Source organism: Panthera uncia, chromosome E1, assembly GCF_023721935.1.
Source record: "Panthera uncia isolate 11264 chromosome E1, Puncia_PCG_1.0, whole genome shotgun sequence".
Lineage (NCBI taxonomy): Eukaryota > Metazoa > Chordata > Mammalia > Carnivora > Felidae > Panthera > Panthera uncia.
The window spans coordinates 36890829-36916535 of record NC_064814.1 but is presented as its reverse complement, the minus strand read 5'-3'; the positions used below and the strand labels follow the sequence as shown (position 1 = coordinate 36916535).

General features: G+C 48.7%; 2 protein-coding genes and 1 non-coding gene across 4 annotated transcripts; 2 read left to right on the top strand and 1 right to left on the bottom strand.

Moving 5' to 3' along the window:
- Window positions 1-248: 248 nt before the first annotated feature.
- RAD51D (RAD51 paralog D) lies at window positions 249-16916 on the bottom strand. 2 transcript variants are annotated; one of them, XM_049636615.1, is made up of 10 exons: window positions 16281-16916; window positions 15888-15949; window positions 15542-15672; window positions 7858-7939; window positions 7493-7627; window positions 6918-7013; window positions 3445-3535; window positions 3253-3323; window positions 875-1039; window positions 249-729 (listed from the first exon to the last, which is right to left on the bottom strand). In XM_049636615.1, exons 1-10 carry the CDS (start codon window positions 16360-16362, stop codon window positions 646-648), a joined length of 999 nt encoding a protein of 332 aa, XP_049492572.1. In that variant the 5' UTR covers window positions 16363-16916; the 3' UTR covers window positions 249-645. The 2 variants fall into 2 exon arrangements, with proteins under 2 accessions (XP_049492572.1, XP_049492573.1); XM_049636616.1 differs by having other exon boundaries at window positions 15554-15672; window positions 16281-16915.
- Window positions 16917-17915: 999 nt separating this feature from the next.
- FNDC8 (fibronectin type III domain containing 8) lies at window positions 17916-25017 on the top strand. Its single transcript, XM_049636617.1, has 4 exons — window positions 17916-18205; window positions 21680-22049; window positions 23786-24022; window positions 24555-25017. The coding sequence occupies exons 1-4, from the start codon at window positions 17997-17999 to the stop codon at window positions 24705-24707; spliced, it is 969 nt and encodes a 322-aa protein (XP_049492574.1). The 5' UTR covers window positions 17916-17996; the 3' UTR covers window positions 24708-25017.
- On the top strand, window positions 19330-19402 carry TRNAE-CUC (transfer RNA glutamic acid (anticodon CUC)). The gene has a single exon. It is a non-coding gene; the product is annotated as a tRNA-Glu (tRNA).
- Window positions 25018-25707: the final 690 nt, after the last annotated feature.

The window sequence follows — 25707 nt, the reverse complement described above, 5'->3', positions numbered from 1 at the left end:
GGAATAACCGTTCTTTGGAACCTCACTAGGGGAAACTGAAAAACAACCTTCTGGGGGGAAATTAGGTGGCTTTGGGGCTCAGGGAATTTCGTCTTTGTATTTTTCAGAACATGACATAGATAAAGGTTTTGCATTTACAAGGGCACTTCCACCTAGTACCTCAGAGACAAAGCTAGGGGAGCTCCATCTTACGGATGGAAAAACAGAGGCCAAAAACCCCCAAACAAAAACAAACAAAACAGAGAGAAGCGGGGGCAAGCTGGAGGCTTCATGGCTCCGTCACTGTGTAAGGATGGAGTGCAGGCACAACGATGACACACAGGGTTCTGCTCAGTTACTAGCATGCCTCTTCAGAAATGCCCTAAGCCAGAGTGAACTCAGCTCCCACTGGAAACATACATGATAGAAACAAGGAAGAAAACTTGGCACCGGCATGGATTTCTGGGTCCTTCCACCACAGCACCTCTCTCGCCTGTAGCTCTGTTTCCACAGAAAGAGAAGCTGAGGAAACAGAGATGCCTCTTCTGTCCAGCCCAAGAGCTTCAAGTGGAATCCCAAGCGCTGGGTGGCAGTGAACAGCAGGTGTTACTGTGCACAGAGTTGGGGGGCCCATGATGGCCCTCCCTTTCCCAATCAGTAGAACAGTCACATCTGATCTCCCTGTGACGTGGGGCTCTGCTCTGGAGTCCCCCAGGTTCCAATGTCTACCATCTCCTGGAAACCTGTTGGCTGGGAGAAGACAGGAGGGAAGGGTAAGTTTTTGAGTGAAGCAGCCCAAGCCGGTGGCCACTTTGGTTGCAGGGTCTCAGCATCCAAGACATCTCTATAAGACATCTGGGCCCAGATTCCTGGCTTTCCCCTGGGGCTGGCTCACCAGACGGGGAGATTTGGTCAGACAGGCCCTGCGCCAACTGCCTGACGTCCCTGCCCCTTCCTCAATGTCCAGGAGAATCCGGGTGCTGGGTACAAAGCTCCAGGAGCGTCCAAGGGCAGGTTTGAGCTTCCCACTGTCCCTGTCTCGGGTCATGTGATTGGTCACCTGGGGAAGAAAACATCAAAGACTTAATGCAAGTGTAGAGGACATCAGTTCCTACTGCTTCATTCTACAAGTGGGAAAACTGAGGCCTCACACAGAGAAATGACTTCCCCAAGGCTTCATAAGTTAGTAACAGCAGGTCTTGCATTAAGAACCATGGGTCCTCACTTGTGCTCAACTCTTTCCATTAAATCACAATGCCTCAGGCTGGACTTGGACAGAAGGTGATGGGGCATGTGTCTGGGAAAAGCAGTGTTGTCTGCACTTTGCTGAAGGGAAGCCAGCGGCGGGCTTCCCCGACCCAGCAGACAGGCATCCTGAGACCACATCCACCCAGCCTTTTGTGTCGGGGAGTGCCTCTGTGTGTGGGGAGGTTGGGGGAGCTCTGAAAGGGAGGTCGTAATCTGGTCAGTCCATTCTACTCTGCCCAGGATAGTCATAGGTAGGCGACCTGAGCCTCACGGCATCCTCTTAATAAGATTCTCCCCACCAGACTCCAACCAGTGGCAGGGGCTGTGGCTTATTCGTCACCGAGTCCCCACTGCCTGAGCCAGAGGCACAAGCAGGTGATCACGTGCATTCTAAAGTCAGGAGAGGGAGGCCCTGGGACTCAAGAACACTGCTGGTGGGTGTAGAAATGAGAATACCTCCCTGGAAATTAGTTGGCAATACCGTATCTACACATTTAAAAATGCATGCACCCTTGGGGTGCCTGGGTGGTTCAGTTGGTTAAGTGTCTGACTTCAGCTCAGGTCATGGTCTCATGGCCCCGTCGGGCTCCCCGTCGTGCTCTGTGTTGACAGCACAGATCTTGGAGCCTGCTTCAGATTGTGTCTACCTCTCTCTGCCCCTCCCCTGCTTGTGTGTGCTCCTTTTCTCTCAAAAATAAGTAAATAAACATTAAAAAAAAAAAAAACAACAGAAAATGCATGCAACCCTGACTCAGGGAATATACTTTCAGGAGTTCAAGGAAATAATATGAAATGTGCAAAGAGATTTAGGTATCAGCGTGTTGTTCACTGGTGTCTTCCTTAAAATAAGAGGAAAACCAGGAATGACCTACAGGCCCCAAGATCATTATGGTATACGATCTGGGCTGGCAAACTAATACCCAAATGTGGCCCAAAATTGTTACTGAAAATCAAATGTGACTGGAACATAGCCATGCCCTTTTGCTCAAGTATTGTCTATGGCTGCTCTCATGCTATCTAGGCAGAGTTGAGTGGTTGTGATGCAAACCATATGGCCATAAAGCCTCAACTATTTACTGTCTGGCCCTCTACAGAAAACTTTGCTGACCCCTGTAACCTAGGTATTAGATAAAATATATAACTGCTAAAAATGGCATTCTTAAAACATCAAAAGACATGGGAAATGGAACAAGTTTTTTAAAAAAAATTGTATTTATTATGAGAGAGAGAGAGAGGCAGAGAGGGAGAGGGAGAAAGAGAAGCCCAAGCAGGCTCCACACTGTCAGCACACAGCCCAAAATGGGGCTCGATCCCACAAACTGTGCGATCATAACCTAAGCTAAAATCAAGAGTCAGACGCTTAACCAACTGAGCCACCCAGGTGCCCTCAGTTTTTTTTTTAAACAAGGTTACAGTTTGGTTGGAAAGCTGGTTAAACATATAGGTATATATGCAGAGAAAAAAGATCCTATGGAGATATACAAAAATATTAATATGATTTCTGTGGATGTGGCGATTTATTGCAAATTTGATTCCTATATTTAACTATTTTGCCCTATGAGAAGCATGCAGACTTAAAAGGCAAAACTATTGAGATAAAAACCAGATTGGTGGTTGTCTGGGGCTGGGTGACCTTTTTGGGGTGACCAAAATAGTCCAGATCTTGATTGTGCCAGGGTAACAAGACTGGATACATTAGTATCTGTTAGCCAAACTTTAAATGAGAAGAGAGTTACTCTGTGTGAATTATACCCCAATAAACCTGTCTTAAAGTAAAAAGAAAAACAAGACTGTCCTTGACCCCTTGGCTATTTACGTCCAATCCCGTCAAAATCCAGGGCTCTATGACCGAGGGAAGTTGGGCCAGGACCCTTTCCTAAAGGGCCGCTTTCGGGTTTCAGAGGCTGCCATTTAAGGGAAGTAAACAGCCTAGAAACTGAATTAGAAATTGAATTCATGTGCCCCCTTGGCAAAGCCCTGGGATCAGACACAAAAGCAGCAAGCTGGCCAAGCCCAGTTCCTCACCATTACCGCCACACCAACGTCCCGGGCCAGGGTCTTCAGCTCTCGAGCCAGCTGCATCATCAAGGCCAAACCTGGAAGAGAAGCAAAGGGCGAGGGCAGCAGGGCACCCGGGACTAGGCTGGATGGGGACTGGATTTCAGAGCTGGGAGGCAAGCTCATGTCCCGGACTGTGGGCTCTGCCACACCTCTTACCTTCCCTCTGCTGACCTCCCAGAAGTGGGGAGACCACGGCAGTGACCGAGTCCACAACCACCACCTTCACAGTCGCTGAGGCACTGCTCACCTGGGGAGAAGCAGGTGCCATGAACCAGTTAGTCTCTAGGGGGTGTCCATTACAGGACAAGATTGCTCCTCTATCCGGAACTGGTAAGAAGTAAGTTCCCCAACCCCAAATATTAGCTGTGCAGGTTTCACGGACTTTCAGTCCCCCACCCCACCTCCTATGTAGGTATGAGAGACTTTACTGAAGACTTGGGTGGAGAGAGAGGTTTTAAATCAAAGGACATCACAGATATCCCAAAATATATTTGCGAAATCCCTGTTCCAAGTTCTATAGCCCTAGCCATGAATTTTCTTTTTCTTTTTTTAGGATTTTATTTTATTTTATCTTATTTTTTAGAGAGCACATACACACACGTGCGAGGGGGATAAGCAGAGGAGGGAAGAGAGAGAATCTTTCTTTTTTTTAATGTTTATTTCTTTTGAGATAAAGCATGCGAACAGGGGAGAGGCAGAGAGAGAGAGGGACAGACAGAATCCCAAGCAGGCTCCCAGCTGTCAGCACGGAACCCCACACAGGGTTTGATCTCACAAGCTGTGAGATCATGACCTAAGCCAAAATCAAGAGTAGGGTGCTTAACTGCCTGAGCCACCCAGGTACCCCGAGAGAATCTTAAGCAAGTTCCATGCTCATGTGGAGCCCAACTCAGGGCTCGATCCCACGACCCTGGGATCACAAGCCGAGACGGAATCAAGAGCTGAACGCTCAATTGACTGACCCACCCAGGCACCCCTTAAGATTTTATTATATTTTTTAAGTGTATTTACTTATTTTGAGAGAGAGAGAAAGAGTGCATGAGCAGGGGAGGGGCAGAGAGAGAGGAGAGAGAGAATCCCAAGCAGGCTCAGCATTGTCAGTGCAGACCCTGATGTGGGGCTCAGTCCCGCGAACTGTGAGATCATGACCTGAGCCGAAACCAGGAGTCAGATGCTTAACTGACTGAGCCACCCAGGCACTCCTTAAGATTTTATTTTTAAGTAATCTCTATACCCAACGTGTGGCTTGAACTCACAACCTTGAGATCAAGAGTTACATGCTCTACTGACTGAGCCAGCCAGGTGCTCCAGTCCTGAATTTTCTTAGCAGCCATCTTTCTCCTGATGGCCAGCCCTCCACCATCTTTTCAGGTCCCTCTTCTCCCTCTCCTTCCTACTCCCCAAATTCCTAACTCCCTGTGCTGAAGGGTTAGCCTTCTCTTTACTTCACTCTTTCCAGATCATCATGCCTCTAGGGCCTCATCTTACGCATCTGAAGTGGTTCTAAATCTAGACTATATAGACAGCCATCTGTTAAAACCATAAACTTTTGTCTTTACACAAGCATTAGCATCTTGGACCTAACCTCCCTTACTCCTTATATACAAGTCATTTGCTGATTCTGTTTCTACAGCTTTCTTTCTCACTTCATGCCGACCAGATCTTGGATATTCAGCATTATCTGGCCTGTCTTTTGCATGTCTTCGTTCATCTTCCAGTTTCTGACTCTCGGCCATCAGCTTGTCTAAGAGAAGACGGCAAAAGAGAAGCTAAAGCTGAAATCAGCTTAACTCTTCCTTACTCTGGGAGAGCAGGTTGAAATCTCTGGCTAAAATGGGGACAGCCAGCCTTTCACTGCTGGCAACTATGGAGTTATCAGGTCATCCATGGCAGACAGAACCTAAAGCAGCCCCTTGACCCCCACCTCCAGGTGTACAAGCTCTCATATAATCCCCTCCCCCCAACTACAGGTGAGTCTTATGGCTTGCTTCTGACTAATACGGTGTCAAAGGTGTTGGAATGTTACTCTCTTGTCTAGGCTACGTTATACAGCAAAGGTAATGAGACATCACTCCCAAGATTACATTATGTTATATGAGACTGTGTGTTGCTCTCATTCTTGTGCTGTCTTGACGAAGCAAGTGGTCATGCTGTGAACTGCTATGGAAAGGGCCACATGGCAGACAACAGGGGGCAGTGTGCCAGCAAGAAACTGGACCCCACTAGGAAATGAATTCTGACAACAACCTGTGTGAACTTATAAGTGGATTCTCCCCCAGTTGAGCCTCCAGATAAGAACACAGCCCAGCTGCTATCTTGATTACAGACTACTGAGATCCTAAGCAAAGGCCCCAGCTAACTGTGCCAGACTCCTGACCCATAGAAATTGTGAGGTAGTAAACATGTGTTGTTTTAAGTCATTAAATTTATGTAATTTGTTATACAATAATAGGATATATACTATCATAACGGTCTTCCAGTAAAAAATACAGTCATTTGACTTGGGAGTTGAGAGATTTGGGTTATTCGCTTAGTTCTTATCCTTATTATGTGGTGACTATAAATAACTTACTAAACTTCTCTGGCCCTCACTCTCATCTCTAGAAATAGAGGGTTGGATTAGATCAAGGTTACTTGACTTCATGTCTCAACACACATGGGTCATAATCAGTGATGGCTCCTATGGCAAGTATCTGTTCAGTACATTCTAAAGTTTGTAAAAATGATTTACTTTACATGCACATGTTATGCTTTGGGATCAGAGTTTAACATGAATTGAGCTATTCTTTTTTTTCTTTTTTTAATGAATTGAGCTATTCTAAGATGTCTTTCTAAATCTAGTAGCTCATAAATCAGTGCACCAAATCCTAAGTACCTAGGCAAGTATAGTGCAGTACCAACCCAAATGCCATTCTAAACTCCTCTTCCTTGTTAACAGGATTCTGAAGGTTTTCAGGTACTGGGCAGAAATGTCCTGACATCATGGAAAGTGGGCCCAACTCCTAGTCTGAGATACACATAAAACTCTGTTTTGCCCAACTAGATGTAAAGCAAAGTCTACTAGTGGCTTCTGAAGACAGATTTTTCTTTCCTGATCAAAGGAGAGAAGTGCAGAAAAGGGGCCATCTATTACTTCCCTGAACACCGGGGTTGATGTGTGAAGACATAAGGCTTAGAGCTATAGCAGCCACTTTGCAATCATGAGGGGAAAGAGCAAGAGAATCAGACACACCAACCTAGAGCCCTGATACTGTGGACCAGCCAACCTCCAGACTCATGTGAGATAATTAAATGTCCTCAAGGTTCATGTGTCTGTCAGGCAGACTCTATCACTTGCAGCTGAAAGTAATCCTAGCTGATCCTGTGGGGGAATGAATGCAGAAATGAGTATGACAGGATCCTTGCACTCAAGGGTCTTACTGTTCAGCGGGAAAGATGGGCATGTAAACAATGAGGTACTCAGGAATGGATTTAGCACTCAGGAGTCCCATCCTGGAAGTGGCATGCACAGCTGGAGTCACCAGATTGCACATCTGCATTTCCAAACAGTCTGTCGTAGGGCACCTGCCCACATACAGATTGCCCCGGCAAGTTGGGTGAAGCAGGAAGGGACAGAACAGCAGGCTCACCTGCTGGGACATAGCGCCTCGGAGGTCCTGCAATACGTCCAACATCTGGAAGATGTCAAATGCACGAACCACCTGGATCCTCTGGAGAGCTCCTGCCTAAAGAGGTGGGAAAGAGAAGGAGGGGCTTTCAATAAGAGGGATTTTAAACCTGAGCAGACGCATCTAGACATAAGGACTCAAGTCCAAGATGGCAGATGGGCTTTGTCTACTGGGCCAGTTCTCACACTGGTGGTTGCCGGGTGCTGACCTACAAAGCCAAGTCAGAGTGCAGTCAGGGAAGTACGACTGGCAGGTCTGGTTAGGAACGTCTGCTGAGAGCAAGCAATGGGAAGGAAACACAGATGCTGGGTGTTTGCCAGCCATGACTTAGGGTGCGCAAGGGGTTGGATTACCTGGGAGATCAGTGCGGTAGCATCCCAGCTAGGATAATGTCATAACAGGGGAAGCTTGAAGAGTACAGGAAGTATTAATAGAAATGACTATTAATCCAAATGGCCATAATTCTTGCAGTATAAGGGATACTTGGGTCTTTCTGTGTCAGAACCTCAAAGGAACTCAACCCTCCTACCCTTTACCTGCTCCTCCTCATCTGGGGTTCTAGCCTGAAGCAGCTGGAGGAGGCGGGAGGCTGTCAGTCCTCCATTGGAATCAACGTATACAACATTCTGCTGCAAGCCATAGGCCACATTTGCAGCCACACAAAGACATACCTGAAAAGACAAGGCATTGGGAGAACTTGAGCCCCCAAAATGAGAACTCCCCACCAAATCCTGTGCAAATCCCAGTGACACGATCAAGCCAAGTTCAAGCCCCACTCCTCATCACCCATCCTCTCTCTTCCAAGTTCTGAGTCACAAGCACATTGGCAGAAACTCCCTCAGGGATATGGAGCTATGCACCCACCTCCCCCTGTCCTCCTGGCTGCTGGCCGCACATGTACCTGGGTTTTGCCGCTACCTGGGCCTCCTACAATTTCAGTCACTTCTCCAGTGTAGAGACCAGCATCAAGCAGTTTGTCCAGGCTGATGAAAGAAGAGGAGGAAGGAAGAGAATCAACCCAGGGGACTGGAGGGAACAGAGGGGAGTAGGAACCAAGAAGAAAAGGAAGACATTCCTTCCCAGCACTGGTTCTGCCCAGACGATCTGAACATCTCTGGGGAAAGAGGGCACAGCTACAAGATCCTGCTTGGGGCCCTCCTCATCTGTTCACTCTCAGCCTAAAGATCACTCCCCACAGAGGTCTCCGCCGCCCCATCAAAAGGTCCTCCTTCCTGATCTGAATCTCAGTCCCTTGTGGGTTTCCTTTAAACTCTGAAATAATTATAGATTCATTAGGAAGTTGCACAAAAAAAATCGTACAGGCATGTACCCTTCGCTTCACTGTCCCTAACGGCAGCCCCCTGCACTGTAAGATACACTGTACCACAGTACAACATCGCCAGGCAACCCTAGTGCAATCTGCAGAGCTTATCCAGATATCCCCAGTGTTATGTGTGTGCGCGTACAGTTCTATGGAATCGTATCACACGTGGTTTATGCAACCACCACAATCAAGATACAGAATGTTTCCATCACTATAAGGCTCCCTTTATAGCCACCCTTTTATAGCCACACCCCTCCATTCAACCCCTACTCCCCTAACCCCTGGAAACCACCAATCTGTTCTTTATCTCTATCATGTTGTTTCAAGAATGTTATGGACATAGAATCACACTGTATGCAGCCATTGTGGCTGGTTTCTTTTGCTCAGCATCATTCCCTTGAGATCCATCCAAGTTGTTGTATCCATAGCTGTTTCTTTTCATTGCTGAGAAGGAGCCCATGGTAAGGATGTACCAAGTGTGTTTAACCACCCACCCATTGAAGTCTGTTCTAGCTGTTTCCACTTTGGGGCAATTATGAATCAAACTGCTATGAACATTTGTGTACAGGTTTTTGTGTAAACCTGTTTTTATTTTTCTGGAATAAATGTGTAAGAATAGAACTCCTAGGGGGTGCTTGGCTGACTCAGTAGAGCATGCAACTCTTGATCTTGGGGTTGTAAGTTCGAGCCCCACGTTGGGTATAAAGATTACTTAAAAATAAAATGTAAAAAAAAAAAAAACAAAAAAGAATACAACTTCTGGGTTGTGTGGTAAGCATATATTAATTTTATAAGAAACTATTAAACGATTTTCCAGAGTGGCTATGCCATTTTACTATCCCACTAAGAATGTATGAGTAATCCAGTCTCTCTATATCCTTACCAGCATTTGGTATTTATCACTGCTTTTTAAATGTTTGTTTATTTTTGAGAGAGACAGAGCATGAACAGGGGAGGGACAGAGAGACAGGGAGACACAGAATCCAAAGCAGGCTCCAGGCTCTGAGCTGCCAGCACAGAGCCCAATGCAGGGCTCAAACCCATTAACCGTGAGACCATGACCTGAGCTGAAGTTGGGACACTTAACTGACTGAGCCACCCAGGTGCTGCTATCACTACTTTTTATGGTAGCCATTCTGGTAGGTGTGCAGTAATATCTCACTGTGGTTTTGTTTTGTTGTTTATTTTTTTAATGCTTATTTATTTATTTTTGAGAGAGAGAGGAGACAGGGAGAGGGAGAGAGAGAGAGAGAGAGAGAGAGAGAGAGAGATCATGAGTGGGGGAGGGGCAGACAGAAAGGGAGACAGAACCCCAAGCAGGCTCCGTACTGTCAGTTCAGAGCCCAGCACAGGGCTTGGACTCACGAATTGTGAGATCATGACCTGAGCCGAAATCAAGAGTCAAACGCTTAACTGACTGAGCCACCCAGGTGCCCCTCATTGTGGTTTTAATTTGCATTTCCTTAATAACTAATAATGTTTGACATCTTTTCATGTGATTATTTGCCACCTGTATGTCCTGCTTGGTGAAATATCTGTTCATGTCTTTTGCCCATTTGCTAACTGGATTGTTTCACCATTGAGTTTTGTTTTTTTTAAGTTTATTTATTTATTTTGGGAGAGAGAAAACTTGTGTGCACACGTGGGAGAGGGGCACAGAGAGACAGAGACAGAGAGAGAAAGAGAGACAGACAGACAGACAGACAGAAAGAGAGACAGAGAGAAAATCCCAAGCAGGCTCTGTGCAGAGACTGAAGTGGGGCTCGACATGGGGCTTGAACTCATGAACCGTGAGAGATCATGACCTGAGCTGAAATCAAGAGTCAGATGCTCAACCGATTGAGATACCCAGGTGCCCCTCACCATTGAGTTTTAAGAATTCTTTATATATTCTAGATGCAAGTCCTTTGTTGAATATGTGGCTTGCAAATACTGTGCCCAGTCTATAGCTTGTCTTTTTGTCCTCTTTTGCAGGGCAGAAGTTTTAAATTTTGACTAGTTTTTATTTTTATTTTTTTTATTAAAAATTTTATCTTTTTTTAATTGATCACACGTTTGGTGTCACATCCAAGAACAATTTGCCTAGCCCTAGTTCCAGAGATTTTCTATATTTTGTTCTAAAACCTTGACAGTCTTAGGGCACCTGGCTGGCTCAGTCGGAGGGTGCAACTCTTGATCTAGGGGTTGTGAGTTTGAGTCCCACGTAGAGTGCGGAGATTACTTTAAATAACATCTTGAAAAATAAAAATACAGATAAAAGCTTGACAGTTGTACATTTAAGTCCATGATCCATTTTCAATTTTTGTGTGAGATGAGGGGTTTAGGGATACTTATTACCCCATGATGCCCACCAGCTCCAGCACCATTGTTGAAAGATTATATCCTTCCTCCACTGAAGTGTTTTTGGACCTTTGTCAACAATCAGTTGGCCGTATCTGTGAGTGTACTGCTAGGTTCTCTACGCCACTCCACTGATCTGTGTCTTTTGCGTGGCCAATACCACACCAGTCTTGATTACTGCTTTATAGTAAGCCTTAGCATGTGGCAGACTGATTCCTCCAACTTTATCCTTTTTTAAAATTGTTTTAGTGATCCTACATCATTAGCTTTTCTGTTTAATTGTTAGAATAAGCCTTATCTCTACCATTAAAAAAAATCCGCGGGGACTTTGGTAAGAACTGCATGAAGTTTTTAGGGCAGTTTGTGGAGAATTGCCGTCTTTACTCTGCTAATCCACGAATATAGTGGGTCTCTCTATTTATTTGGGTCATCTTTCATTTCTTTCATCAGCAAGTTTGAATTGTCAGCATACAGCTCCCATACCTGCTTTGTTAGATTTAGACCCAAGTATTTCATTTTCTTTGGGGCAACTGTAAATGGTATTATGTTTTAATTTTCCAATTCCACATGTTCATTTTCAGTATACAGAAATGCAATTGATTTTTATGTGCTGATCTTGTATCCTGAGGCCTTGCTGAATTCACTCAGTTCTAGGAGCTGGTAATTATTTTCTATGTGCTTGTTTTCGTCTGTCTTCCCCATTTGGCCCAGAGCACCCACGGGCAAGGACTAGGCTCCGGCATTGGCATAGTGCCAGAAACACAGGAGATGCACAATGAATGTTCCCAGAGAAACAAGTGATAGAAAAGTACCAATTAGTTCCTATATTGCCAAAACCCTGGCTGCAGAAGCCTTGGGATAAACTCAAGACACAGCCAATTCCTAATCCACATCCTGTCCTTGAACCACGATGAAACGGGTTTCCACTCCCTGCCCGACCTGTGGGCTGAAGCTTCTCTATCTACACCACAGCCTATACTAATGGCTCCATGTCCTGACCTCATGCATCCCTTTCCCAGCCCTGCAAACCCCTTCCCAGGCCCCAGTACTCTGTAAAGGTTCTGGGAGACCTCCCCTGACCCTCCTGTGTACACCAAGCATCACCTCAGTAAATACCCCATCTATTTCGATTCCAAGGACTCCATGTTTATAGGCACACGTCCCTGCCAGTCAAAACACTCTTATCACCACTCCAGTAGCCTGTGGCTTCTCCCGCTGGGACCAGACAATCCCTAGCTCCATCATGGCAGCGATTCTCCTGGTATGGTCCCCAAACCAGCAGCAACAGGGTCACCGGGAACTGGTGTGTAATGCAAATTCTCAGGCCCTGCCCCACATCCGCTGCATCAGAAACTGGAGACTGTACCTGATTTCAACAAGGCCTCTAGGTGATCTGGATGCGTGTGCATGTTTGAAAACCACTAGGCTAGACTAGTGATTCTCAATCCTGCCTGCATATTAAAGTCTCCAGAGGAGTTTTGAAAAAGAGGCCTCTGTCAGCAGTTCCCAGACTTGTCCGCACAGTGGAATCAACTGGGAACTTCAAAAACGATTGATGCCTGGGGCACCTGGGTGGCTCAGTTGGTTGAGCATCTGACTTCAGCTCGGGTCATGATCTCGCAGTTTAGGAGTTCGAGCCTCAAGTCGGGCTCTGTGCTGACAGCGCGGAGCCTGGAGCCTGCTTCCTATTCTATGCCTCCCTCTCCCTCTCCCCCTCCCCCGCTCGTGCTCTGTGTCTCTCTCTCAAAAATAAATAGACATTAAAAAACAAAAAGTGTTAAAAAGAAAAAAAACAAAACCTACTGATGCCTGTGTCCCATCCCCAGAGAATGTGATTTAATTGGCCTGCAGGAGGCATGGGCTTTGGAATGTTTAAAGATTCCCCAAGTGATTCTAATGCCCAGACATGTGTGGGACCCACTGACCTAGAGTAATTAAGTCAGAATTTTTCTTAACCTCCCATTTGATTCTAACGTGTAGCCTGGGCTAAACCACTGGTACTGACTCTCCAGACAAGAATCAACCTCATTCTTGGCCAGGAGGACCACGCTGCATAAGGAATTCTCAAATCCCCCTCTCCGCTGACTTCTTAGCTGTGTTCCTGTGTTTTCATTTCATGCCTCCTACTGCCCACAGGACTCTCCTACCGAGCACTTCTAACTCGGGGCATGTGATGTCAGAGAGAGACACCTCGCCCCGCCTGCCTGGTGCAGCAGAAGCACACCCTGCTCTTACGACTTGCTTTGAATCCGAGTGATTTCTGGGAGTTAGCCTCCCCCTTTCCCTTGGGATTGGCTTTTAGTCTTTTCTTTTCCGGCCGTTCATTCCAACATGACCTAAGTACCTCACCATTTCCTGAAGGTCTTACTCTAAAGCGAGGGAGATACAGAGACACAGAGAGACCTAGCTCCAGCCTTGGAGATACAGAGATACAGAGAGACCAGCCTTCAGGGAATCACCTGTCTCCCCCAGTCAATATAGCTTCTTACAAGGTCCACTTCACTCTCTATTGTCCTTGTAAAGACTGACATTGCACATCAGGCTCTGAGATGGCCTACAACAAAGAAACTCATTTAATTTGGGTTAATGAAGCATTTCCTCAGCGTGACAACAGAACTCCCTACCTCCCTTTTAAAAGTTACATTCATCCGTTAACTGTCCAGAGAACGTTGTGAGGAGAGCAGAAACCCAGCATATCATCTGATTGATTCCTCACAGCTACATCCCACCAGGTAGCAAGGCCTGTTGTGCATCTTTTCAATGCGTCTCCTGCTGTCACCTGCTCTCGATGGGACTCACGCACTCCACCGCTACTATCTCGGTCTTGGCCTCTCTCCTGCGAGCCTCCCTAGTCCGGTCCACCCTGCACACCTCTGCCTCCGTGCCCCCAGCTCACTTTCACATCACGGCCTCCCTCCTGGAGGCAGGCAACAGGACAGAGCCGTCTGAGTCAGAAGTGTGACAGGTACGGCCTCAAGGGCCTGGTCTGCCACTTATTAGTTGTGCGAACTTGCCCACGTCACTTAACCAGAGTTCCGGTCTCTTCATCTAGCCAATGGTTGTTTTACCTGTGATGTGTCCATTGGTGGTCGTGGAGAACAAAGGAAATAATGTACTGTGGAGTGCTAGCATGGTGCCGGGTTCTTGGTAGGCACTCAGAGAAGGCCCATACGTTCCTCAATGCCCACAGCCTGCCTCCGCCTCAGAACTTTCCAGAACCACTCTGATTTCCTTTTCTTTTAAAAAAAATTTTTTTTTTTTACATTTATTTATTTTTGATATAGAGAGACAGAGCACAAGTGGGGAAGAGGCAGAGAGAGAAGGAGACACAGAATCCGAAGCAGGCTCCGGGCTCCGAGCTGTCAACACAGAGCCCGACGCGGGGCTTGAACTCACAGACGGCAAGATCATGACCTGAGCCGAAGTCAGACGCTTAACCGACTGAGCCACCCAGGTGCCCCTCTGATTTCCTTTACAACACCCCACTGCAGCCACAGTCCTGACCATTTATGACTTGACTTCTCCCTAAACGCTTCCTCTGCCCATGTTGCTTTTCTAAGCTCTCTAAGCCCAAAGGCCAGGTCTGCTTCCGGTGAATCACTCCCTCCTTATGCTGCCTCCACACATGCGTACACCTCTCTTCTGTTCACCTGCTCTCCTATCTACCCACTACACCACACATTCATTAAGTGCAGGAGCCGTGCCATACTGGGACACCTATAATCCGCATGTATCTGGCACCTAGTAGGCATGCAGTCGGTGCTTGAGGGGTAAGAGACTTGGACTGCCAACCAGGAGGAACAAGCACCATGCTGTATGAATCTTGCCAAGAGAACGTGTTAGGGAAACAGCAAGGGCCAAACCAATCCAGAGACCTTTCTGGTGGCAGAGTTCCTCATCAAATTCTGCACGAACAGGCCAGGAAAGAGGTCAGACTCCCTCGGCCAGAAACTGGCTGTGGTCTTCCAACTCTTTCCCTTCCAAGACCACGAAGCAGAATATAACTACTCCTCCACGGAAGCTCCCTTGGCCCCTCTTGCTGCAGGGTATGGGGCACACACCCGGCTCCGATCAAGGATCTCAGGGCTTTTCCCACCACTCCACGCCCCTCAATCTCTAGGGCTAAACTCAAGCTTGCTTAATCATCACTAACTCACAAGGTTACTGAAGAGATTACATAACCTAATGTCAGTGGCTGGCACGCAGGAGGCACTCAATGAGTGTCAGTCTTGCCATGTTCTCTCGACCTATCCTTTTTGTTTTATTCATCTTTGAGAGACAGAGCACAAGTGAGAGAGGGGGCAGAGAGAGAGGGGGACAGAGGATCTGAAGCAGGCTCTGCACTTACAGCAGAAATCCTGATGTGGGGCTTGAACTCACAGATAGTGAGATGATGACCTGAGCCGAAGTCAGACGCTCAACCGACTGAGCTACTCATGTGCTCCTTGCCCTGTCCTTCAGTGAAATGGGAAGCAGGGCCAGAGAAGAACTGCTTTGATCTGCTGAATAATAATGAAATACTGACATTTTGTGTGATAGGATAGTGGTTCTCAACCAGAAGCAATTGTGTCCCCACAGGGGTCATTTGGCAACATCTGGAGACATTTTTGATTGTCACAACATGGGGAGAAGGGAGGTACCACTGTTATCTATTGAATAGAGTCCAGAGATGCTGCCCAAAATCCTATAATGCACAGGACAGACACCCTCCCACCCCCTGCCCCGGGGCAAATAATTACAAATCCCAAAATGTTAGAAGTGCGAAGTCAAGAAACCCTGTCATAAGGTAAGACAACTCAGAAGTCCTGGCCATCTGCCCATGCTGCCCTCATCACAGCTTGAAAAACCCTGCTCTCTCTAGATTCAAGAGTGAAAGGCGGTACTGGAGGCAGCGCGGTCCTCCAGCCTCTCACCTTTTTACCCAAGTACAAACCTTCCGATGCCAGTGGACAGGATGGCTGTGGAGGTCTTCAGTTCCTCGTACAGATCAGCGCCATTGAAGGGGAAAGCTGAGAACTGAGCCAGCAGCACCCTTCTCAGGGCAACCAGGGCCTACGAAAGGGGCGGGGGCAACTCAAGATGGGGCCTGGATCGCTTCAACCCAAAGCAGCCCGGAGCACACAGCAATGACCCGCCAAGGGAGGGGGCATCCCAGGGTCTCATACGCTGCTGCCATCCCAGTTATCAATCTCTGGGAGCCCTTTGTTCCTTTGACTCAGGGTTGAGCATTTAGAGACACCCAAGTTTGTAGCGTGGAGATAGCTCACCTTGTAAGACAAGCCACACTTCTGGGCTACATCCTCCAGGTCTGCAGAAACCAGGTCCACCACTGAAAACAAAGCACACGTGGTTGATTGGCAGGAAGGGAGGCGCCGGGCTTCCCACACGTGGCTTTTCCTCTTCTGTAAAGCGAGGTGCCGGTTCTACCCCGGGGCAGGCAGTCCCAGGCGGCCTACGTGACAGCACAGAGCCGTGGGGCCTGGCGGGGCGCCTGGCACCCAGTAGGGGTTCTGCCCTCCCCAGGGGCTCGGTTGGCCCCACTCCCGCCTTCCCGAGGCTCTGCAGAGCGGTGCGGGGCAGAGCACGGGGGTGCGGGGAGGACCCCTCCCGGGTACGCCTAGTCGGCGCTGTGCCCAGCTGGGTGGTGCGCACGCGGTCACCTGTCTTGATCCCGCGGCTCCTCAGAAGCTGGACCGTGTCCTGGGTGAGGCCCGGGCACAGCCCGGCCCTGAGAACGCCCATGTTCCCTGGGGGTCGGTCCGGGTAACGCCAGGCTCGGGGCTGGTCGTCCCGCGGGCCTCCGCGGGGCCCTCTCCCTTCACCCGGCGGCACCCTGCTCGAGAAGGGGCGCAAGGCGGCAGCGCGGAGGGGGCGCGCCCCGCCGGGTCTCCGCGCCTCAGCCCAGCTGCTCGCGCCAAGCCGCGCTTCCGCCTTCCAGGCGCCAGGACGTGGCCTTGCAGCGCCATCTGCTGGCCGCGCGGCGACAGGGCGGTTGGGGCGGGAGCCGGTCCCCAGTCCCCAGTCCCGCGCCCCACGACGCTCCACCCCCGTGCCCCCCGGCGCCCGCCGCGCGCTGCCGACTGGACCCGCTCTCCGCCCGCCACGCCCCGCGTCCGCACACGCCTCCACCCGCCTCCGGGGGCGCGCGCGCAGGTCGTGCTGCGCGCCCCCGGGCGTCGGCTTCTGTTCTAAACGCTGGGCCGCGGAGTTCGACCCGACGGACCATCCCTACCCTCAGGCACCTACGTGTTAGTGGGGAGGACAGTGAAGAGGAGTCCAAGATACCAGGTAATTACAGATTTCTATGGTAGGTGCTCAGAAGCAGCAGAGAGGGCATCTGCGGCTCTATTTTTGAAACAACACTTTCTCTTTTGGGGGATGAATTAACAACAAAAACCCTGATGATTTGGAACACAGAAGATATGATTTGGCGTTTTTAAATGTCCTTTGCTTTGCCTCGTCCTCTGGGAAACATAAAACAACTTTACAACTCCTCACAATCCAATAAGGCGGCTGCTGTTTTTATCCCCATCTCCCAGAGGAGGAAACTGAGGCTCAGCGAGGTGAAGTCACTTGCCAGAGGTTTACACAACCTGTAGGTGCAGAGCGGGACTTAGAGTGGACAAATCCACATGTGAGAGCAAAGCCACTCTAACCACTCCCGGAGTTATGTGTTGGTTTTCCTACGGTAAGGTGGTTTCCTTGAGAACAGAAACATGTCTGGCCCATATTTGTATCCCTGTGCAGCATCCACCGTTGTCACTCAACACACAGAGACGCTCGGGGTGAGGATGTGGCACATTTAGAGTTCTAGCAGCAAAACCTGGCTGTATGTGGGCTGTGAACCCCATGAGCCATCTGGACTTTCCCTGTGCCTACTGACATAGTTGGGGTTTGCTGCCCAAGATTTCTGGATATAGAGCCTCAGCATTCTGGAGACAAACTCCCCCCTCCCAGAGACCCATTTCAATGCTGCCTGTCTCCCAGGGCCCCTGCCGACTCCCACCTGCCCCCAGGAGCCTTTCTCTTACCACCTGCTCCTCCTTCCCAGAGCAGCTCCAAAGGGAACAGGTGATAAGCATTTTGAGATCTTCAGAGAAAGACAGGGTTGCTGTAACCACAGAGCATTAGAACTGGAAGGGGCCCAAGGGATGATGTAGCCTGTCCCTTGTACCCCACTCCTAACACTGGCCCTGGGCGGCAGCAGCCTCCGATCAAGGGGGAGGCTGGCCCCTAATTGTTACACTCTGCCATGATTATGAAGTCAGCTCATTGCACCCCCAGCCCACGCAAACTAAGGGTGGGTCCACTGCCCCCAGTTTCTCTCTGCTTCCTGTCAGCTGTGTGGTGACGGCTGCGGTCCCAAAACAGACAAGATGGCATCAAAGGCACTGTGTAAAGTGGGAGATGGGGGGGAGGCCATGCTGAAGAAGGAAAACCTCAATGTTCTGAATGCACTCGATCAAATGTCGAAGCCTTTTCCAAACCCCAAGTCTATGAACAGGACCGTCACTACCAAAGGACTCCCACTTTCCACAAGAGGCAGTTTGTTTAACTTCTTGGAGGAAGATACCATCAATCTACCGTAAGACACAAGTCTGGTCCTTTCCTTCTTTCTAAGGCCGGAACTGAGGGGCAAGGAGAGGGTCTCGGAAAAGCAATCCTGCTTCCTTGACCTGTCACAGCTTGGTCCCTGAACTCCCCAGGAAGAGCACAGCATGTATACAGGTTGCACTTTGGATGTCTGACCCCAAATCAGTTCTTGGAGGCTTGGAGGCCTCCTGCTCCAAAAGGCCTTCGAGGATTAGAGTTTTGTTGACGGTACTTCTCATCCTGCTTTGTCTAGCTGTGGTCCTCCCCACTCCCACACCCCCATACAGACACCCCTAGTCCATTCCATTCCCCATGGCTCCTCTTCCTCAGTCCCCCCTTTTGGTGCCTTTGCCTGCCTGATTATGTCCCCCCAGTAGCCTGCCTGCTGTCAGCCTGAAGTTTATTGTTCTTCCTCAGTGATTGTAGGTTCTCTTTAGTTTGTTCCACAAAATTCTCTGAGCATCTCTAAGGTGTCTGGCCTAATGTCAAGTTCTAGGAATGCAGAGTTGAAAAACACAGCCCCTGCCTTCAAGGAGTGCTCAGTCTGGTGTGTGTGTGTGTGTTTGTGTGTTTGTGTGTGTGTGTGTGTGTGTGTGTGTGTGTGTGTGTGTGTTTGGAGATGTTCGGCAAGAATCAAGAATAATAAGCCCAATCTGTGCTATGACAGGACACCTTGAGGAACCAGACAGGGCTGTCACTGTCTAGAAATTCTTAATAATTTTGAAGAAGTGGCCCCATGAACTGTGTAGCTAGTCTTGATTACATGAAAGGGATATGACGTCCAGTCCCTAAGGGACCTATAAGTAAGCAGGTGTGGCTAAAGTGACAGATACTTGTAGGAAATGTCATGTGATATGACAGGAAAATCTTGGGCTAGGAGCCCAAGTTCAAATCCAAGTTCTATCACTTAAGATACATGACTGTAGACAAATTAATTAAGATCAGGGACCTTCAGTCCCTCATTTGCAAAATGGGGCTAACACCCATCCAGCAGGGCTGTCATGAAGAGCATAAAAAATTTTTGTCCAGCATATAGCTCAATACTTAACTACTTTCTGTGCCCACTTCAGCACTGCTCTTTTGAATAAGAGAATCTAAAACAGATATTCTTGGGGTGCCTGGCTGGCTCAGTCGGTAGAGCATGTGACTCTCGATCTTGTGGTTGTGGGTTCGATCCCTGTGTTGGGTGTAGAGATTAGCTTAAAAAATTGCTTTAAATCTTATAGATAAATAGAGACTCATTAGGACAATCTTAAGTATAAGTGACCTAAATACAAGACTCCAGCCTACAAAGGACCTTGATGGGGGAGTCACCTATGGCAAATGTTCGCTAGCATAGAAGGTTTGGACAGATCAGGATTTCTCAGGAGGTAGTCTTTGGGGTTGGAACTCAAGGAAAAGTTGGCATATCCATCAGCCATGAAGCCAGTGGTTGGCCTGGAGTGAGGGATCCGGGCATGTGTATTGATTGCTGGATCTGTCCGGAGCAGCTGGGGAAATGGGGTAAGAAGCAGAGGAGAGGAGCCAGAATGCACCAGAGGCAGCTTGGAGCTGTGAGGCATGGGACCCAGGAGATCTGGGTTCTGGTTCAACCTCTGCCTTCAACTCACCTTGTGACCTTGGTTAGGGTACTTGGTGCCCAAAGGCCCAGTGACTGCTCCTGCTGTACCACTGCTCTTCAAAATGTGGGTTATGGTCCATTAATGGGTGAGCAACTCATTCTAGTTGACAGAGACCAGGTTTATAAAAATGAAACAGAAGAATAGAAAATTCCAGAGCACATCACACATAGAGTAATTACTGGTTCGTGAAATGTGTTTCAGTTTTACACGTATGTATGAGTATACCAGGTTTCCAGGTAGTATGTATTTCTTCCTTTTAGTCAAGGAAAAAAAAAAAAAAGATTTGAGACCCAACCTTTTTGGATTCTGGACTACATCAGTAAAAAAAAAAAAAAAAAAAAAAAAAACAAAGAAACAAAAAAAAAAACAAACTAAGGAAACATGTATAAGGTTTTTCTTTGTAATAGCAAAGAATTGGTAACAAGACAAATCTCCATGTAATGGAAAGTGTACAACAGTTAAAATGTCTGAACCAGAACTACATGTATCAATACAAATGAATCTAAAAAAAACCAATGTTGAATGAAAAAAGCAAGCTGCTGATGGATATGACACCATTTATTTATATGAAGTTTTAAAATATGCAAAATAACAGAACTTGTGTAAGGATAGCGTACACATGTAACAAACCTATAGAAACACACATGAAGAATAAACACAAATTTGGAATGTGCTGTACTGGTTACCTCTGAGCGGGAGGATGCAGACTGAGGAGGGGGACACAAGTGTCAGGGGCTTTAACTGTACTGCTGAGGCTTTAGAAGGTGTACATGATTTGATACGTGTGTGTATTATGAAGTGATTATGCCAGTAAGTTTCATTACCATCTGTCACCACACATGGTTATAGACTTATTTCTTATAAGAACTTTCAAGTTCTACTTTCTTAGCAACATTCTTCTTCTTTTTGTTTAAAAAAAAATTTTTTAATGTTTATTCATTTTTGAGAGACAGAGACAGAGCATGACTGGGGAAGGGGCAGAGAGAGGGAGACACAGAATCTGAAATGGGCTCCAGGCTCTGAGCTGTCAGCACAGAGCCCGACGCGGGGCTCGAACTCACAGTTCACGAGATCCTGACCTGAGCCGAAGTCATACGCTCAACCGACTGAGCCACCCAGGTGCCCCTTTCTTACCAACTTTCAAACATACAATATAGTAGTACTAACTATAATCACCATACATTATTATATATTAATATATTATTCTTGATATCTTGTGTATGTCTAAAATATTTCATAATTTAACAAAATTAGAATGGAAGAAAGATTTTTGAGCTTTTACCCCAATATATTCATATTTATGTGTACTATTAACTTTACATGCTACATATTAATAAATATTGTTAAATGTTGCAAAATCTAAGTAAAGAAATTAGTAATTACTGTTCAACAGTAGCAAGTATTAGTAAAGCTTAATTATTTTTAATTTAGACACTTAGATATTTTTCCATACCCCACTAGATTGGTTTGGGCATTCCCCAGGGTATTTGCACCCTGCTGTGGAAGGAGGACTTAAGATTTTAGCAGTGTTTCTCAAATTCTGGGCCTCAGAACACATGCCTCAGAATCATCTGAAGATCTTATTAAAGATACTTTAGTAGCTTCCCCAGTCCCACCCCAAAGCAGGGCGGGGGGGTGGGGGCAGGGACCAGGAATCTGCATCTTTCAGTAAGTGCCCTGGTGGGTTGAATGGACTGCTGCAGGGTGATAAGGATGTTCTGAGCTATTCAGAAGCATCTGGGGTTACTGGCGAGTCAGGCTCAAGGCCTGCCTTCGGGGAGCTTCCCAGCTGCATGGGCTGGGGTGGCCTCCTTCAGTGGCTCACCTGTCTCCCTCCCACTCAGGAAGCCGATGCCAGTGGAGGATTCTGAATGCAGCTCTGACGACACCAGCATCTCCCCACTCTCATCCACCTTGTTGAATCCCATCAAACTGGCTGTGACCCAGCCCAACAGCAGCTTCTTTGCAGGGATGTTAGAGGGGGAGCTGAACAAACTCAGCCTCTCCTCGATGGGCAACGACACACACAAGAGGGACCTGGCTCTCTGCCCCCGTCCATCGAAGTCCCAAATAGTCCCTGGGGGCCTGCTGGACCTTGACAACCCTGAGCTGGACACAGACACCTCCTCAACACCCTCAGAGTCCTCTGTGGTCATGGATGTGCCGGAGGCACCCTTCGTCTGCGAACACACAGTCAGCGACTCCACGGCTGTGGTGAGTTTCCCTCTTCGTGCCTTCAGGTACAGGCTTACTGGCCGCCCCCACGTGCCAGGCACTGAGCTGAGCTCCACAGGGAGTGCGAAGATGCCTACCACCTGCATCCTGACCTCACGCTCCTGGCACAGGAGAGAGGCCATGTCTGTAAAGCACTCCAGTGCAAGCTGGATTGGATGCAGTTCTATGGCCAGAGTTCAGATCAAGTGCCACCAGGAATTCAGGGGAAAGAAAAATTACTTCCAGGTGTAGGAATAAGCTTGGTGGCTTTGGTAGCGTTTAAGCTGGGACACAGAGGTAGGATTTAAACATCCAGGGATGGGAGAAAGACATTCCATGGAGGGGTTGACACTAGCAACACCTCACAGGTGGGAAAAGGTGGGAGCAAACAGCCAGGTCCCAATGTAGGGCTCTCGCACTTTTCTGTGCCTACAGAGCCAACCGTCTTCTTAAAAATGAGATTCCTAGGGGCGCCTGGGTGGCGCAGTCGGTTAAGCGTCCGACTTCAGCCAGGTCACGATCTCACGGTCCGTGAGTTCGAGCCCCGCGTCAGGCTCTGGGCTGATGGCTCGGAGCCTGGAGCCTGTTTCCGATTCTGTGTTTCCCTCTCTCTCTGCCCCTCCCCCGTTCATGCTCTGTCTCTCTCTGTCTCAAAAATAAATAAAAAACGTTGAAAAAAAAATTAAAAAAAAATAAAAAATAAAAAAAAAATGAGATTCCTGGGCCTCATCCCTAGAGATTCTGATTCAGTAGGTCTGGGGTGGGGCCTGAGAATTTGCACCACTAACAAATTCCCAGGTGGTGCTGATGGGCCTCATGTTGAGTAGCACTGTTTCAGGTCCAGGACAGGGAACAGAGTGGGGGAAGTTAGCCTGGAGTCAGTTTTTTGGAGGTCCTGCAATGTTAGGCTACTGTATAGATTTTTCTGTAAGCAGTAAGTAGAGAACAGCTTTTTGCAAAGCCTTCTATCTGGTGATATAAGGTGATATTTGAGCTGTATTTTAGGAAGATAAATCTGGAAGTCCCAGATGAGCAGTGTCTCTCCAAGTGTGGTTCCCAGACCACCAACAGTGTCAGCATCGTATGGCAACATGTTTGAAATTTAAATTCTCCTCTCCTCCCCCTCCACCTGGGCCTACTGAATCAGAAACTGTGGGAGCCAGCAGTCTGTTTTAACAGGTCCTCTAGGGGATTCTGATGCACACCCAACTTTGAGAACCGCTGGCCTAGATGGAGGAGAAATTGGTAATGGGAGACCTGAGAGAAGACAGCATGGCCAGGAATCTGCAGTGTTATAAAAACTCCCCCAGCTCCTTAGCCAGGCTTGGCAACCACTGTTGTAGCACAAAGTATGTGGGCTCTGGAACTACTGGTTTGAACTTTGGCTCTGTCACTCTGTGTGACCACGGGCCAGCCACCTGCCTTCTCTGAACCCGTAATCTCATCTGCAAGGAGTGAGGTGCACAAGATGATCTCTAAGGTCCCTCTCAACTAGTCTAGAAGAAATATGGGCTGGGGGCACACCCTGAGGTGGGTGGGGCTGCCCAGGGAGAGTTGCAAATGCTACAGGCCCGTAGCATGCCTTATCCCTTCCATCAGACCTGCCTCAGCCCCAGGAGGGACAGGGGATGGGAGTGGGGCATTTGGACCCATGGTTGGGGGTGGGAGGTGAGGGGAGGACAGCCTGGAGCAGGTCTGAGGAAGCCTGGTGGTGGGGGGGGGGTCTCTTCTTCTAGATTTCCTGGACCTATTCCCTGGGCAAGCAGCAGGTCAGTTTCTACCAGGTCCTGTTGCAGGAGGTGGTCAAGACAAATGACAATGAGCCGCCCAAGACCAAGAATCGCCCGTGGATCTTCAACAAGATCTTGGGCACCACTGTCAAGCTGATGGAGCTGAAGCCTAACACAAGTTACTGCCTCACCGTCCGTGCGGCCAACACAGCCGGGGTGGGGAAGTGGTGCAAGCCCTACAAAGTGAGCCCTGGGAGAAGAGGGCCGGGAGGTCAGGGGATTTGGAGGCAACTCATCTTCTTGCTGGCTGCCTTTCTGCCTGGGCGGATGAGCATGAATTCCAGGTTGCTTCCTTCTGGGAGGTTTAAGGATTACACCACTCTGGGGCCCACTGGGAATGCAAACTAATATATTCATCAGCACCTCTGTAATGTTCAGCTTCCAAAGCCACTACTTTTGGGATTCTTCAACTCATAATAATCGTGAGTGGGCCAGGAAGTCAAGGGCATCGAGGGAAACACAGGGAAGAGGCGAAAGGGGGACGAAGAAGGGAAGTGAGGTGGGCAGGGGCACGGGAGGAGAGGCCCAGACGACTGTGGTTGGAAACCTCACACGACAGAGAAGGCACTGGTTTGTACCTGTTTCTGGAGTCCGTGAACAGGCGGTAAGGCTATCTAAGATCCCATTTGGCAAACAACAAGGGGGTTGCAGAGACGAAGAGCTGAGCTAGGGTCAGGTCTGGGATGGAATTCTGAGGGGTTTTGTTTTATTTCAGTTTGCAACCGTGGCCACCGATTTGAACAGCTTCCCCGAGAACAACCCCATCCAGATCACCGTGCAGCGCAAGGAACCCCAGCGGAAAACCGTGTCCATCGGGTTGGAGGAGATGCGGAAGCTGGAAGATCTGGAATATCTATTTCCCTACTAAGGAGGGCCCCGGGAAGCCCCTCACCTATCTTCAGCTTCAGCCTCAGCCCAGGGCTCTCAGGAACCAGAATCGTGAGATGTACCACCAGCACCATGCCAGGGAACTGCTGACCACCCTGCCCGGAGCCTGGTGGCGATGCTCCCAAATCTCCACTCCTGGGCCCGGGCCTAGGCTAGATAGGAGCTCCATTCACCTGGAGACGCCACAGGCCAGGTCAGGTCAGCTACTGACTACAGCTGCTCGGCATCCTCCTCCCCAGATCTGTCTGGGCTGGGTCGTCCCTTATTAAAGCACTGCAGGTCACCCAGCATACTGAATTGTGCTTCGTGTTGACAGCCAGGCTGGCTGCCATTCACCTTCCTAGCTTCTGCCAGGACCAAGAGTCTGGGTCAGGGGCTGGGGGGTTATGGAACATAAGGCTGGCAGGGCAGTGGGGTGCTATCACCACCTATTGCTCGGCTCTGCCAGCCTCACCCCTTTCCCTGGGGGAGGAAGAAATGTTAAAGACTAAAACGCACATACACTGGGATAAACAGCAACACTGGACAGAGGTGGTGGCAGCTTGTCGATTGTCAACATCAGCCTGGGCTCTGGAAGGACGTGGCGCAAAGTGCACAGGTTATGGGGCAGGGTCTGCTCTAATCCTAGTTTTTCCTGGATGCGAGGGCACGGACAAACCATCTAAGCTTCCTGGGCTGTTTCAGGGAGGTGAGAACCCTACGGGCAGGACAGTATCACGTGAGCACATAGAACGAGTGCACAGGGTAGGAACTCCGCCACTGGTGGCCCACTTTGCCCTTCCTGCAGCCTCCCTGCAGAGACACACAGGTGGAGATGGAGCACATCCAGATGATGTGCAAAATCACAAAGGCATGGTGGGCGGGGGATAAGAGGTTAGAAATGCTGTGGCCTTGAGCAGTCCATACAAGAATCCAACTGCCGGAGCATTGAAACGGGACAAAGCAAAGGCAGGATGCATGGGAGGCAAGACTTGTTCAAG

What these genes read in the sequence shown, in the direction of transcription:
- RAD51D (XM_049636615.1), bottom strand. Translation starts at nt 16,362, where the DNA reads ATGGGCGTTCTCAGGGCCGGGCTGTGCCCGGGCCTCACCCAGGACACG. An exon ending in ATCGGAAGGTTTGTACTTGG is followed by an intron (nt 7,940 to 15,541) that starts GTAAAAAGGTGA and finishes TTCTTTCATCAG; the next exon opens with CCTGGACAAACTGCTTGATG. An exon ending in GGGAGGTCAGCAGAGGGAAG is followed by an intron (nt 3,324 to 3,444) that starts GTAAGAGGTGTG and finishes CTTCTCTTCCAG; the next exon opens with GTTTGGCCTTGATGATGCAG.
- FNDC8 (XM_049636617.1), top strand. Translation starts at nt 17,997, where the DNA reads ATGGCATCAAAGGCACTGTGTAAAGTGGGAGATGGGGGGGAGGCCATG. An exon ending in GAAGATACCATCAATCTACC is followed by an intron (nt 18,206 to 21,679) that starts GTAAGACACAAG and finishes CCTCCCACTCAG; the next exon opens with GAAGCCGATGCCAGTGGAGG. An exon ending in TCAGCGACTCCACGGCTGTG is followed by an intron (nt 22,050 to 23,785) that starts GTGAGTTTCCCT and finishes CTCTTCTTCTAG; the next exon opens with ATTTCCTGGACCTATTCCCT.